This window comes from Mastomys coucha, unplaced genomic scaffold (genome assembly GCF_008632895.1).
Source record: "Mastomys coucha isolate ucsf_1 unplaced genomic scaffold, UCSF_Mcou_1 pScaffold22, whole genome shotgun sequence".
Lineage (NCBI taxonomy): Eukaryota > Metazoa > Chordata > Mammalia > Rodentia > Muridae > Mastomys > Mastomys coucha.
This window is the reverse complement of record NW_022196905.1, coordinates 10899023-10914925: the sequence shown is the minus strand read 5'-3', so window position 1 is coordinate 10914925 and position 15903 is coordinate 10899023. Positions and strand designations below refer to the sequence as shown.

At 46.2% G+C, this 15903-nt stretch overlaps 1 protein-coding gene and 1 pseudogene across 1 annotated transcript in view; one reads left to right on the top strand and one right to left on the bottom strand.

The window, feature by feature from the left end:
* Slc1a4 (solute carrier family 1 member 4) overlaps positions 1-10188 on the bottom strand; it is a 33806-nt gene extending 23618 nt beyond the window's left edge. The window contains exon 1 of the mRNA XM_031339225.1: positions 9370-10188. Coding sequence (XP_031195085.1) covers positions 9370-9896 — 527 coding nt within the window. The 5' untranslated portion in view covers positions 9897-10188. The remainder of the gene's footprint in view (positions 1-9369) is intronic.
* Positions 10189-10357: 169 nt separating this feature from the next.
* LOC116068994 lies at positions 10358-15702 on the top strand (annotated as a pseudogene).
* The last annotated feature ends 201 nt before the right edge of the window (positions 15703-15903 follow it).

The window sequence follows — 15903 nt, the reverse complement described above, 5'->3', positions numbered from 1 at the left end:
GAAGAAGAAGAAGAAGAAGAAGAAGAAGAAGAAGAAGAAGAAGAAGAAGAAGAAGAAGAAACAGAAGCTGGGCAGTGGTAGCGCACACCTTTAATTCCAGCACCACTTGGGAGGCAGAGGCAGGCAGATTTCTGAGTTTGAGGCCAGCTTGGTCTACAGAGTGAGTTCCAGGATAGCTACCACTGCCCAGCTTCTGTTTCTTCTTCTTAATTTGGCTAACTAAGGTGGGAGGACACAGCCTATAAGTGGGTAGAACCATTCCCTGGGTGGGGGTTCCTGGGGTGACTAGAAAGAGAAAGTGAGTTTCACACATTCCTTTGCCACTCTGTTTTCTGATGTGGCTGCTCTCCTTGTGCCCAGCTCTCCTTGATGGACTAGACCTTGAACTGTGAGCCAAAACAAACCTTTTCTCCTGAAGTTGCTATTTTGTTAGGGTATTTTATCAGAGCAATAGGAAAAAAAGGTAAGACAGGCTGTTCAGCCAGCAAGGAAACCTACAAATACACACACACACACACACACATGGTGTTGGAGTTCTGAGATAGGCAGGTGTGGTGACCCAGCGGTGGGCAATCTAAGATAGATAGCCTCCTGGTATACATTATTACACAATCCCCTTTCCTTGAGGTGATGGAGTCTATGACTTGCTCGAAATCGGTACGATGCACCAAAAGCCATGAATGGGTCATTCCTTCTGTGGTTTGGTCACCTAAAATTGTAGTGTCCTGTCTAGTTTGCACACTTTCCTGTCAGTCTTTCAGGCCTTACACACTTGGATAAAGGAAGCAGCTATTCCGGAAAGCCCCACTTGATGAGGAACTGAGGGTGACCTCCAATCAACAGCGGAGTAGGAACCGTGGCTCCCAGTCACAACCTCAGCAAGCTAAATTCTGCCAATAGCCACATGACCTCCAAGTAAGTCTCCCCTCGATGAGCTTTCGGATGAGAGCTAGCGGATGCCTTGACTGCTGTCTTCTAACAGATAGAAGCTGAAAGCCAAGAGTCTCACCCCACAGATCTCCAGGATTATAACTGCTTTGGAGTTTAAGCTGCTGTACTGTAGCCATTTGTTACTAGATAGCTAAAAAAGCCAACAGTATAAATGAGATGAAAATCAAACCTGAAACCCACTTAGGACTCTCACTGCGTTCTCAGAGGACAGCCTGCACTCACAGCCTCCCCATACTCACTGGTCTATGAAACCTGAATTGGTTTGGCATCCTTAAGAACAACCAGCAAGTGTACACTGCACGAGAGAAGAAAATGGGATTCTTAACTGAATTAACTGTTGAAAAATCGTGAGAAGTTCTTATCATGGGCATATCTTCTTTGAACAAGCAGATGTGGACTGGGGGTGAAGCTCAGTGGATAGTGTGTGAACTGGATTTGGTCCCCAGCACCATTTAAACAGGATACACACCCATAGCCGAGCCCCTAGGGGCCGAGGGCAGAGGACAGGAAGTTCAAAGTCATCTTTGGCTATCGAGTGCATTTAGGACTGGCCTGGGTTTCATAAAATTCCATTTTATTTTTAGTTTTTGAAAGATAGACTAGCAGCTTATATTGGGTAGTCTTTGGTCTAACTTTGAAAAGTAAAATATTTACCTTTCTTCCATTACAAAAACGACTTCTTATCCCATCTCCATGTGACTAGGTCTGGCACCTCCTGTTTGCTAGTCTCCTCAGGAGCAGAAAGAGAACCTGTGCCAGCCTTCCCCGTCTTTACCTACTACTTGCCAATTCTCGGTTCCCAGACCCAGTTGGCCAGAGGATTCTCCTTCTGTGAGGACAGGGAAGTTATGGAAACTGCCAAGTTAGAAAACCTCCACCTTCTGTCTGACTAGTTTTAGTCAACTTGACACAATCTAGACCAGCAGTTCTCAACAGGAGGGTCGAGGTCCTTTTGGGGATTGATTAGCATTTAGGTGGGGGTTGCCTAAGACCATTGGAAAACACAGATATTTACATTACAATTCATAACAGTAGCAAAACTACAGTTATGAAATAGCATAAGATTCACAGCATTAGGAGGGTTGTAGACCACTGAGCTAGAGTCACCTGAAAGGAAGGAACCTCAATCCACCTAGCTGTAGAGCATGTTTGTAATTAGGGGCTTGTTGGGGGAGGGCCCAGCACACTGTGGGTGGTGCCAACCCTGGGCTGGTGGGCCAGGAAACTCTTCCATGGCCTCTGCGTTAGTTTCTGCCCCTAGGTTCCTACACTGTTTGAGTCCCTGTCCTGAATTCTTTCAACAACGAACAGTGATTGGAAGCATAAGCCAAATAAAGCCCTTCCTCCTCAGGTTGCTTTGGTCATGGTGCTGCATCCCAGAAATAGTGACCCTGACTAGGAAAACCTTCCCCACTGGAAATAATTTGCCCTGCAAATGCTTCATATCCTCCAGGGGTAGCTGCTTCCTGAGTGGGTATGAGGAGTCTTCCATTCACAGCTTAGAAACAGACACTCTTACAAGGACTACAGCCCTTGGTGGAAATCCTTTTCTGCCCTGCCTAATCTCTTAATTATGAGTCCTAACCCTGTACCGTCTTATCCAGAATGGATCCTAACAGAGTTCATTTAAAGACCATCAATAAGATTCAACAAAAAACAAAGGGGTGTAGACAATACTACAGGCAAAAGAACAACTCCTGACCAAGAAAACAAAAAAGGTAAAGTTCAAAAGAATATAGTGTACTCTGGCAGCCCAAGATAAAGTTAAAATATATTCACCATGATTCAGCACTTCTACGCCCAGATGTCTGCCCAAGAGAAACAAAAATATGTATCTGCAGGAGGATCTGTATGCATGGCAGCATTACTCATAAGGCCCCGAGCACCATGCCCACCACAGATGAATAAGTTGACTGTGATAAATCAGTACAGTGGAGCACCAGGTGGCAATAAAAGGGACCAACAGCAGCACAGAGCATCTCAGTAGCACTGTCCTGAGCAAAAGAAGCCAAAGTAAATACATGCTGAATAAGCACAGTGAGTGAAACGCTAGCAAATCAAACCAATGGCAAAAAAGAAAAAGAAAGAAAGACGGATGGACAGAAGGGAGGAAGGAGAGAAGGGAGGAAGGAAGGAAGGAAGGAGGGAAGGGAGGAAGGGAGGGAGGAAGGGAGGAAGGGAGGAAGGGAGGCAAGCCAGCTGCACAAAGCCCAGGTGAATGATGGGAAACACTGGTGAGAACAGTTTCATCCAGGGTGCTGATTTTCGTAGTAGTTACAAGAGCTCATGCCTCAAAGTTCACTGAACTGTATGCTCACCATGGGTGCCTTTCATTGCATACAATCCATACCTTAAAACTGTTTAATCAGTCAAAAAATAAAAATATAAAAGAACAAAAGCCCTGTACTCCTAGTACTTGGGAGGTAGTGTAGGAGGGTCAGGAATTCAAAGTCAGCCTGGGCTATGTTGGACCCCACCTTAAACAAAGTCAGAAAGGTATGGTGATAACTACAAAGACGATTCCAAATACATACACCCAACAGGATGACCAAACTTAGCTGACAACACAGATCTCAAGCCCTCGGGTGGTGTGCTAGCTTCCTCGTAGCTGTGTTTCAACATGAAGGGAAGGGTTATTTACGGATTCCATGGTTTCTAAGGTTCAGTGCAGCGTGGCAGCGAGCTACTCACATCGCAGCAGACTGGGAACATGGAAGAGGTCCAGGGTGGGGCGAGATACAACTCCTTAGAACACTGTCTGCAGTGTCCACACACCCAGAGCCCCTAAGAGTCCATTCAGATTTTTGAGTCCATCAGTGGATTAAACCATTCCTTATGTCAGAAACCTCATGATCTGGAAACTCATCTAAGGAGACTCCCTTACAGCCACACTTAGGAGCTCACCTCACTAATTTCCTAGGCTTTTCTTAATCCGATTAAGTTGACAATCAAGATTAACCATCACAGGACCCTAAAACTCCTTTCATTCAATGAGTGCCCTGGGTGCTGTATACTAGGGGTTGGGAGGGCCTCCCCCTGGCTGGCTCCCAGGGCCAGGGCTGCAGGGGAAGAGCACAATTCTCCACTCAGATTTTCCAACACAGATGCCTCTCTTAGCCCCAGCACCCCTGCACTCCAGCAACAGCTGTTTGCCAGGCAAGAAGTTTCATCCCTTTAAAGCTTTGTCTCTAAGCATTTTCCCTCAGTTGGCTTTCAACACAGATGACACTGAGCTAAAACGGATTCTGGAGGTGATTTTTCACCATGCCAAGGCCCAGAGTCATGAAGCCCATCTGCTTCCGTTTGTGTTTAACCTGGACAAGCTCTGTCCAAGAGAAGTATTTGTATGTGTATTGCCCAGTGGTGATTGTGGCTACTGAGCATCTAAGCATAGCTTTGTAACCTGGGGCTCCACTCACTTTCGGCTATGCTCACTTCCATCTTCTACAGATGCACTTGACAACCTAGGCCCTTCACCTGCATATCCTCTATACACACACTCCTCGGAACGATGCACTCAGCAATCTGTTAGCAACCTTCTCCACTTGCGTCAGGCTACAGCACATTCCACTACAAACAATGGATTAAGTTTCTCTTCCCCTCAATGAACATTAAACACAATCCGGATCAACTCAAATGTATTCTCAATATATCCTGTAGGAGGGTAAGAGGCCCAATCTCTCTTCTGTGCATGAGCGTTAAGACAAACTGTGTCTTCTGCATGAACTTTTAGGGTAAAACTGCTTACCATCTTATATCTATGCTTAATTGGGAATACATATGATTACAGTTAGCTATACTGTACAAGAGAATATGCACAATGATCAAAGGTTTACATAGCATTATTCATAATAACCCCCAGCACCAACCATCAATGTCAACCAAAAGACTGTCAGTTAAAACAGAACCACCCACACTATGCACCTTAGCAAGCAAATACTTCAAATTCCTCCTCTTGTTATTTATTGTTTTACATGCATGAGTTTTTGCCTGTATGTATGTGTGTGCACCATATGTGTGCCTAGTGCTTAAAGAGGCCAGAAGGAGGTGTTGGATCCCCTGAACCTGGAGTTCCAGATGGCTGGCTGGAGCCTATCATTTAGATGCTGGGAACTAAACTTGGGTACTCTTCAAGTGTTTAATATGGGGCTGGAGAGATGGCTCAGCAGTTAAGAGCACTGACTGCTCTTCCAAAGGTCCTGAGTTCAAATCTCAGCAACCACACAGTGACTCACAACATCTGTAATGGGATCTGACGCCCTCTTCTGGTGCGTCTGAAGACAGCTACAGCGTACTTAGATATAATAAATAAATCTTTTTTAAAAGAGTTCAGTATGTGTTTTGAACTGCTGAGCTATTTTTCAGTCCCCCGTCTTTCTCTTGAATCCCACCCAAGGATTACTCAGACAGTAGCTGAGCGTCTTGCTGTATAGGGAGTATATATATTTAACTTGCCCATGTGGCCCCAGTCACACTTGACAGCATGCTTTCTTTCTGACTGCTACTATCATTTAGCTGTTGAATAAAGTTTCCTTGCTATTTTGCAGATCAGTATAAGCCCTTATTTTAGATCCTCAAATAAGAGGCCAATAGCTTGGAAATACCCAGACTAGACATTGATAACCAGCTAAGAGTACAACTGAGGAGATGAACGTTTTACATACTTTTAAAGTAAATGTATTATTATTCTATTTTGAGACAGGGTCTCATATCCTAGGCTAGCTTCTGACTATGTAGCTAAGGATGGCCTAGAACTTTTGCTCTTCTCAAGTGCAAGGATCTCGGGAGCGAGCGCTTCTTTATCTCCTTTAAGCACTGCTGGGGTTGTGCATCGTAGGCAGCCCTTCTCTAACCGGCCCTAATTTCATTTACATAGCTACATGTGACTAGTGCATATTCCTAATGTGCGTACACACACGCTGTTCTGAGACCTGAAATACCAAATCGTCCTTCCACATAAGGTGTTTCTTGTTTTTCTGAGATACAGTTTCACACAGCCAGCCCTCCTGCATCTGTCTTCCACAGGTGTGCTCCATTGTGCCCAGCTGTGATGTGTTTCTAACCCTGGGATGTGACTCTTCATCGTACCCAGCTTTACATCCATCCCTTCTTTCTGTTGTTTGATCCTTACTTACCTGAACTATAGGACACCGTTGATGCACTAGCACTAGGCCAAAGTGTTTCACACTCGAGCTGGCCACAAAACCAAGTTACTGGCTTTATCAGCATGTTAGAAGCAATCATGTACCACACACTTAAAACACTTTGTTGTAATTTGCTGTGATTTGGGAACTCAGGCCTGAGGAGTGTGTATGTGAGATGCCATAATATAAAATGTGCCTCTTACTATGGGTCAAAGTGAGAACACAATAGATAGCATGGAGTGTGCTGTTCAATCCAGAGGTTCAGTCCCTCAGGCCGAACGTGGAAAGACTAAATGGACACGCCTGCTCCCTGTGGTGAATGGACGCGCCTGCTCACATCACTTGTATACACAACTAAACAGGCAAACAGGTGTGAGGCTTATCTGGACTGGCAAACGGAGCGAGCGCTCCACTGTGCTGCACACACCCAACAGCTCAGTGTGGAAAACTTCAAAAACGTTTCTTCTGTATACATTTGGTGCTGTTTGCCCTTCTGATCTATTGTCAAGGTGGTGCAGCGTCTGTCTGTCCGTCCTATATAAGAATATAAAATAATGCACTTTTGCCCTTTTTTGTTGCTGTTGCTTCAGAAGTATTTCCTTTAATTTAAGTTCAAAAATTCTTTACTAAGTCTGCAGGAACTTCAAAGACTACAGGACAGGATAAGGCATAGTATGTATACTTGCTAAGCATTTATCAGCCCCGGTGTTTGTTGTCTCAGAGCTAGTTAACAAAGGTTTCTCCTTTCAGATCTTGGTGCCCCCTATAAGGATGGAAGCTGAGGAAGGGCTGGGGATGGTGGCCTTGCAAGGCTGGTGGTGATTATGATATTGTGTATGTGTGTGTGTGGGGGGGGGGTTTTCAACACAGGGTTTCTCTGTGTAGCCTTGGCTGTCCTGGAACTCACTCTGTAGACCAGGCTGACCTTGAACTCAGAAATCTGCCTGCTTCTGCCTCCCAAGTGCTGGGATTGAAGGCGTGCACCACCACTGCCCGGCGTATGTGTGTGTTTTTAAGCTTGAGGCCAGCCTGAGCTAGTTGCAGGACAGCCAGGGCCAGAATGTGAACTCTCATTTTTAAGAAAAACAAAACAGAAGAGACAAAACAAAAGAAAAGCGACTCCCTTGACCCAGGTAACAAACATTTCCAGGTGGCTTGGGCCTGTTTCCTGTCATAAACTACTCCGAGCAGAAACAGGCATATACTCTCCTTCACTTAAGTGCTTCATCCGAATGCCCAGCGGGAGGGAGTGGGCACCAACCTGGCTTGTGGTAGTTCCTCTTTTTGGTTCCTCTTTTGGCTCTTGGCAAACATTTCTGAGACAGTGACATTAGACCGGGACATACTACCATTACTATACATTTTGTCTTGGGGAATGAGCAAGACAAGTATCCTTGAACCATGGGGCAGAGGACCTATCAATCTCCTAATCTGCCCCGCCCCGCCCCATGAGAGTCAAACTTAGGGCCTTAAGCATGCCAGACGAGTACTCTATCATTAAAGCATAAACCCTGACCTTGGTTATGCTTTCACTAGTAGCTCAGGCTGGTCTCAAACCCTGCCTCCTAAGTGTCCCAAACACTCTCATCCCTAATCTTAGCCTAAGTTTCCTGAGTTGGAAGCAGGATTGTACTACCTGCCCTGCCTTTATCATGAACTTCTAGGTCAAGCGCAGCTATCTAGTAGAAGCATTAGAAAATACTACCCCATCCAACAGGCCAGGGAAAGTTCTTCCAGGGAGATGCGACAAGGGTCACCCTACCCTCTGAGAAGTTACACCTACACTGACCCTTGAGCCATGACACCGGGTCACCATTGACTTCAAACCACGGCCATAAAACATTAAGTAGTAAGTCCTTTCTTGGGGGATAGCCATAAAGTGGTTCTCAGTCCCCCCACATCCAATTACTGGTCAGTTCCTTTTTCACCACTAAGGCTCCCGTGTTACCAGCAGAGAGGCACAGATGAACAACATACTCCCATTTGGAGCACAGACAGCTCCACAAAAAGAATCCTGAAACTCCTTATCTGTCTCCTCTCCCTGAGGGAGCTGACCTGATATAACAAGTCAAAGGTGCTCTGTGCTTCAGCAGGATTCTCTTCCTCTGAACACATTTACAGTTATTTCTCAAACCTTAAAACTCTTGGACTACCAAGCTGCCTGGCAGGCACCAAAGCCTACAGTCCCATCAAAGTCCCCATTGTTACTCACCTCCACTTGCTCTGTTTGCAAGAACTTTGGTGTTTTTCAGCAGATTCCCACTTTCCCACCCCCGCCCAATACCACGTCTCCGGTTTTTAGTTTTGTTTTAGATGAACAAACTCTTTAAGTGGCAGACAGCTGTCACATTTTCCACACGAAGAAATGGAGACAGGAGAAAGACAAGTCACTTGCCCAGAGTTCTCTGGTTTTCACCACCTCAGCAGTGAGGAGCTTTGCCCAGTGACTCAAGACAAAACATACCACTAAGGCTCAGAAAGCTGGAAGTCGAGCCAGCTGGACTCCTCGCTCAGACAAACCTGGTTAGATTAGTAAACGACTGCAGACTACTGTTTCCCCATCTGTGAACTTTGGATTAGTGTAGAAATGGAGAGGTGAAGCTTTGAAAACGACACTCTATCATCTCAGGGGATGAAATACAACTCCCGAGCGAAAAGACAAGCAAAGAGAGGTGAAGATGTGTCTCTCAGCCCTCTGGATCTCACGCCTTTCCATAAAGAAACAACGCTAGGCAGTGGACCTGACCAAGAACGTCTGCAACCTGCCCCAAGCCTGAAAGGCTGTCACGTAGCTGGGCAACGGACTCACATAACTAACTCCAGGTTTATTATTCTTGGACACAGTCATAATTCTGCAGAAAAGTGCCAGCTTCCTTCACAGCCCAAAGGCTGAATCAGAAAAATCCTCAGACTAAAAGCTGGATAGCTCCTCAAGCAAAAGCCTCTCAATCAATGCCCTAGAAGCTTTGGGGTGATGTAGGGGAGAAAATGAAGATTTTCAAGTCATGGGAACAGTTAAAAAAACAAAACAAACAAACAAAACAAAACAAAAAACAAAACTGAAGAGTCCAGTGTAAGGAGTAAAGTAACATTCCCATCTAACGGAAAACTGCTTCCAGCCAAAAGCTGTGGCCTCCAGTCTTTAAAGGTATGCCCAGCACGTAGCCCAGACGTAAATTTGATATTTAGTGTCAAAGGCCAACAGTAACTGAATTAACTCTAGGAGATACGAGTGCTTCTCCCGCCGTGCCTTTAGCGGGGTGGAGAGCATTACCTGAGTAAATCGAGGAAAGAGTCCACCGTCTCTTTGGAGACCGGAGGAGGCCCCGAGTTCTCCAGCCCCAGGTTGCTGGACTGGAGGGTCTGCGCGCCTGCCCCTGGCTTGATGATGAACGCCAGAGCAACGGCGAGCGCAGAGGCGCTCAGCGTGGTGAGGCCGAAGTAAGCAACAGCGATGCCACCCAGACGCCCGAGGGAGCTGGCGTCCAGGGAGGCGGCGCCCGACACCAGGCTGCAAACCACCAGAGGTAGGATGATCATGCGCAGCATGCGGAGCAGCATCTCGCCGGGGAAGGCCAGGTAAGTGACCTGCGTGCGGGTGAGCTGCAGTCCCCGCAGCGCCGCGCCCATGCCGGCGCCCACCAACACCCCGGATACGGTGAGCAGCACCAGCGCGTGGCGCCGAAAAAAGCTAGCACAGCGCTGCGCTTTGCCCATCCCCGACTCGGGCGTTCCGGGTCCGGCCGTAGGCTCTGCCTGGGTGCCGTCGAGGTAGCCGTTGGTCTCGCCGCTCTTCTCCATGTCGCTGCCCGCCGCTCTAAGCGTCAGCAGGCGAGGAACTTGGACTTGGAGAAAAGACCGGTTTCGAATGAATGGATCAGGCGGAGACAGTGGCCTGTGCCAGCTGCGGCTCCCGAGCTCTGCGGGTCCCTACAGAAACAGTTTTCAGAAAGATAAAGAAAGACGTAGGCTGTGGGCTATGGGCTGGAGCCGAGGCAGAGCAGACCACGCCGCACCCAGCCTTCCTTCGGAGCCGCAGCTTGCTGGAGATGATGCAACGCAGGAGGCGCGCTAGAGGCTGCAGCCTAGGAGGGGGCGGGGTCGGCGCCCGCCCCGCCCACGTAGGCGGGCCTCCTATGTTACGACCAATTAGAGCCCTGAAGCTCCGTTCCCCACCTCCCCGACTTTCCCAGGTCCCGCCCTCCTCGAGGCACAGCAAAGGGAGTAAGAGAAGGGCAGGCGGGGCTCCCCCGAGACCGCGGGGCGTGAGGCCATCGGCCAATCCTGTCTCCTGGCAGCTTCCAGTCCCAGCTAACAGAAGCGGCTCCCGACGCTGGCGGAGGGGCCTCTCTGTGCTGCACTCTGTCCAGGCCTCGGGGTGAGAGGGAGGGGAGCGTCTGGAACGCCTTGGCGGTTCTTCAACCCAGCTGGCGGAGGAGAGGGGCCCTCGGAGGTTGGTGCCCGCCCTCCGCTAGGGAGCCCAGAACGGTCGAACCTCTGTCCTGCGGGAAATCCTTTCTTCTAAGGGCTCTGTAGGCTTTTGTGATACAGAGACAAAGGAGTGGTCGGATGTGGAAAGTCTCTTTGCGTGCACGCACAAGACTCTAGCAGAGCTTCATTGCGTGCACGCACAAGACTCTAGCAGAGCTTTACCCTTATGTGACTGGGGAGTCCGGGTGGCACTATGCCCCGTGCCAAGGGTGAGCCACTGCGTGCACTAGCGCCCTCTGAGGTGGGTCCCTTGGACTCTGGGTAGGAGCCTGGTGTGTGCAGGCTGAAGATTTAAAACTCTCCGAGAGAAGCAGAGCTCTGACGCCACCACTTTCGGTGGCGTGTCTGCCACGTAACCTCAGCTGAAACACACGCGGGATTTTAACCACCCCTTTCCGGGGCTCCAGACTTGGCATGGCAACAGTTCAGCCAAGTGTTTTGCCAGTCTGAAAGATGGTTCAATGGATTTTTTTTTTTAATGCCGTTTATTTACTATCTTCTTTGGCCACAGCAGATAAAAGGGAAACATTTATGGCGTTATTCATTTATTTATTTTCCCCATTCTGCTTTTGAAAAGAACTGCCTCCCCAGACCTCCGAGAAAGCTTTAGTTAGGTGTAGCTGAGTTAAAGAGGAAGACGATGTGAAGTAAAGTAATTTAGAAGCATATCATAACAGAAACCTGTGCAAATCAATATGCCCTGTGGAGGAACTGTAAAACGTTGTCCAATTGTTGAGACAACAAAGAGTCCCTTACATGAAGCCATTTAGCTGTCATGTACAGCTTGTTGAAGTAGGAGCTTATTGGTGGGAGAGAGGTGTGTGCATTAGACGGGGCCAATACCATATTTTTATCTTGCTTCCCAGAATGTGGTTTTATCTCTCTGTGCAAGGATGACTGATTCCTACAGACCCATGCTCTTTGTATCCAGGTAGCTCGTCCTCCTTTTGCTTAAGCTGCTGCTTTTATGCAAAAGACTGAAGTCACGCTCCAGAAATGGGTTTCCAATTGCCAGCTCCACCCAGACAACCTGCAGCATCTCAGCTCAGCATATTCAGAATCAGATTTGTGACTGTCTCCCTCCAGCCTGCTCCAGTTTGTTACCGTTCTCATAATGATCTGCCTCTGGGAACCTTCAAGTTTAAGCCTTCTCTCCTCTGATCTGTTAAGTCCATGACTCCTTTTGAAAAGTCCTTTCTCTCCCCTACTTCCACTAGCTATGCTGTTGACTACATACTAGTGCTTGACAGATTCTTCCTATGTGACCCAAGCAGGCCTTGAACTCAGAATTTCCCCTGCCTCTATGTTGAAATTTGGTTTGTTGTTATATATTGTAATGCGAAATATTGGCCCTGGTTGCCTCAGGGACTAGGAGATCCTCCTGTACACCAAAGTGATACTGTGTAACCTTGTCCCCCAAGTTATCCCTGATTTGTCAATAAAGATGCTAATTGCCTATAGCTGGGCAGAAGAGAGGTAGATGAGGTTTCAGTTCCTGGGCTTGGAGTCTGAGGGAGGACCATGAGAGGGAGGAGAGAAGGTGGAGAGGGAAGACACTATCGGGTAGGTGAATCATGAAAACATGACCATAAAGGCTGGCTAGTTCAAGTAAGAGCAGCCTGGGCAGAACATGGCAGGTCCTTAAAACTCAAAAGGCATTTCTTTGATCCAGGGATTCTAGGTATAGTCGAAGGAAGTGAACTCAGCATGTTGAAAAGATATCAACATTTAATATTTTACATTTATTGATTATGTGTGTGGACACTTGAGTGCTATGACACTGCTGTGGATACCAAACCCTTGTGAAAGTCTGTTCTCTCCTTCAATTATAAGGATTTCAGGGAGGGATCTTGGATTGTCAGTGGCAGGTGCCTTTACTCAACAAAACATGTTACTAGCCGGACATCTGTGCTCCTAGTCACAATACCCACGAGATAGAACCAAATTAGGTGTTTATCAGTCGATGCATGGATAAAGGGGACCATTCCAAAGACTAAATGTAACAGAGACTAAATCTATACAAACCTGAAGGGCATTGTGTTAAATGAAATAAGAAAAACAGACAAACATTGTGTGATCTCACTTGCATATGCAGTTTTTTTTTTTTAAAAAAAGCATGATTCAGAGGCTAAGAATTTGGCCAGGATGGAGCAAGGGGCAGGATGAGACAGAAACAGAAGGCTTGCCCCTAGTTTTAAGAAACAGCTAAAGTATGTCAGCAGAAGGTTTCTTCTTCTTCAAGAAGGCTGGCAAAGCAGAAGCATTGGAGAGATGAGCTAGCCGATGGGAGTGTGAGTAATCTGCTTTCTGGGACTTGGGGGGAGAAAATTTTAATTAGATATTTCATTTGATGACATGTCAGATGTTTATAGAGATACTGGGAGCATATCACTCTGCAAGGCCCATAGAGTTGTTGGAGGGAGGGAGGAAGAAAGAGTAAAAGCCAAGTATAGTGGCTCATGCCTGAAATCCCAGCATTCAGGAGTCTGAGGCAGGAGGAATGAATGTTCAACAGCAGGCAGGACTAGATACTAGGTTCAAGGCCGACTGGATCTACACAGTAAGTTCTTGTCTAGCCTTCTCTACAGAGTGAGACCCTGTCTCAAAACCACAAGCCAAGCCAAAATCCAGAACAACAAAGCCAACAAACCCCCCCTCACACATACACCCACCCACCCTCTAAAAGGAGTAGGGCATAATGGCTCAGATCTGTGAGCCCAGGGCTTGGGAGGCTAAGACAAGGAACTGAGGGTTTGAGGGCAACCTAGATATTGAGAGTGCCAGGCTTGCCTGGCCTATGGGGGAAGGCCTTGCCTTGATCTCCCACCTACAGGGCGTGGTGGTGAAGAATGTTTCAGTGGTTGCCTAACATGCATATTCCTGAGGCTAGGACAGCTGAGGAGTTAAATCTCAACAGAGGACCATTGCCTCCCACCACACTCCATTATTTAATTAAGAAGTGTGTATAAGGGTTGTGAGTTAACAACTTAGAATTAAGCTAAAGCCCTGGATAAGATTTAGGACTAGTGGTACAAAGACTGTTAATCAAGTCCTTCTTTCTAAGTGCAAGGCCACAAAGTGAGAGGCTTGGGGAGATAGAGTAGAAAAGTAGAGAATTTCAATTGTAGAGTATCAAAGATCTTATTAGAATTTTGGCACAATGAGTCATTGAAGTAGATTAAAGTCTAGTGGGAGAGATATACATGGGTATCTTTAACCAGCTACAACCTGTGGTCCCCAACTTGACTGCAGAATTTGAAAAGGACAAGATTATAAATGAAGAAAGGCTGGTATAATACTGCACATCTGTATTCCCAGCACTTGGGAGTTGAAGGCAGGAGAATCAAGAGTTCAAAGCTAGCGTTAGCTACACTGCAAGCCTAAGGTGGCCAGCCTAGGCTATATGAGATCCTGTTTAAAACAATATGAAATACAAATTTTATCAATATTTGTATGATTCTACAGTAGGACCAACCATCTTTATATAGTTTTTCCCTGTTTGGGGCTGGAGAGATGACTCAGCAGGTTAGAGCACTGGCAGCTGACCTTGTCCTGCTTGGCTGAGACTTGACCTAAGGATATGGAAGGAACAAAGAAAGAACAAGCAAGCACAGAAGAGCGCGGAGCTCAATCAGGTGGGCTGTGCACTCTGCGATGGAGCTGTGCTGACTGTAAAACAGCCTAGGACCCCAGAGTGTTTACTCTGTATGGCACAGGCAGAAGACTTGGCTAGTCTAGGAAGGGGCTCTCCTTAGGCAGCAGTCCTTCGGGCTGTAAACATCAGGCTGGAATAGCTTCAATCCTTTGTAAACAATCATACTTGTATATGCTGTCAATGTTATGCGCAGACACATGTGCACACAGAACATCCATTCGCATAAAATTAGTAAGTAAATTTAATTTTTCTTTACTTTTAGGAATTTCATACATGTCTACAATGAAATGTGTATATACTCCTCATTTCCTACAACTTCCTTCATATACCCTCCAACACATCCCACAATGAACCTCACGTCTTTTTTTTTTTTTTTTAAATAATCATTGCCCCTCGGATGTAGCTGAACTGAAGCACACAGGCAGGAGACACTGGAGGATCCACAGCCCTGAGCATCTGAACGGGGAACTCTTCAAGTCTCTGATTAAATTTAAAAAATGGCCTCCAATAAAAGTACACTGCAAAAAATGGGAAAGAAACAAAATGGAAAGAGTAAAAAAGTTGAAGAGGCAGAGCCTGAAGAATTTGTGGTAGAAAAAGTACTGGACTGTCGTATAGTGAACAGGAAGGTGGAGTATTTCTTGAAGTGGAAGGGTTCGCAGAGGCTGGTAATACCTGGGAACCAGAAGAAAATTTAGATTGTCCAGAATTAATTGAAGCAATTATTAATCCTCAAAAAGCTACTAAAGAAAAAGCTGGAGGTCTTTATCTGACAGTGAATCTGATGATAACAAATCAAAGAAGAAGAAAGATGCTGCTGACAAACCAGGGGCTTTGCCAGAGGTCTTGATCCTGAATGAATAATTGGTGCCCCAGACAGCAGCGGAGAATGAATGTTTCTCATGAAGTGGAAGGACTCAGATGAGGCTGAGGCTGACTTGGTGCTGGCAAAGGAGGCAAATATGAGGAGTCCTCAGATTGTCATCGCCTCTAAGAGGGGAGGCTGCCTTGGCATTCTTAACCCGAAGATGAAGCGCGATAATTGTTTGCATATATACATATATATATGTATATATGTATACACACACACACACACACACACACACACATATATAAGTCTGGATATTTGGGTTTTGAATTACTAGTGTGGAAAAAATAGCATTCTAAATGATAATCAAGCTTGAAAGCTTTGACAGTAGTTGGGATATTTTGGGGGGTTGTTCTGCATCAAAAGGCACTGATTCCTTTGAGCAGGTAAGAGCTTTCTGTAGTTGCTTCCTTTAACAATGGAATATTTGATACCGTGTTGTATTTCCTCAGCTTTGAAGAACAGCTTTTCTTAAATGCTGGGGAGATTTTACAGTCATTATTCAGTCAGAACTTATTTTTAATTGGGACACAGAAGGACCATTCTGGGTTTTGTTTGTTTGTATGTGGTATATGCATAAAACACTTACATAATTTGTTTTGTCTTGTTTTTAATACTCGAAAGAACTGAAGATGGAAATACAAGTTGATGAGATTCCCTTGTTGTGAACATTTTCCTGAAACCATGGCCTTTTAAATTAAGCAGATTCTGCAATTTATTGCATAGTTTAAAAGCAACCACATCAGAATTGCTGTATTATCATGTAAATACAGTGGTTCATTTACAGAATGTTG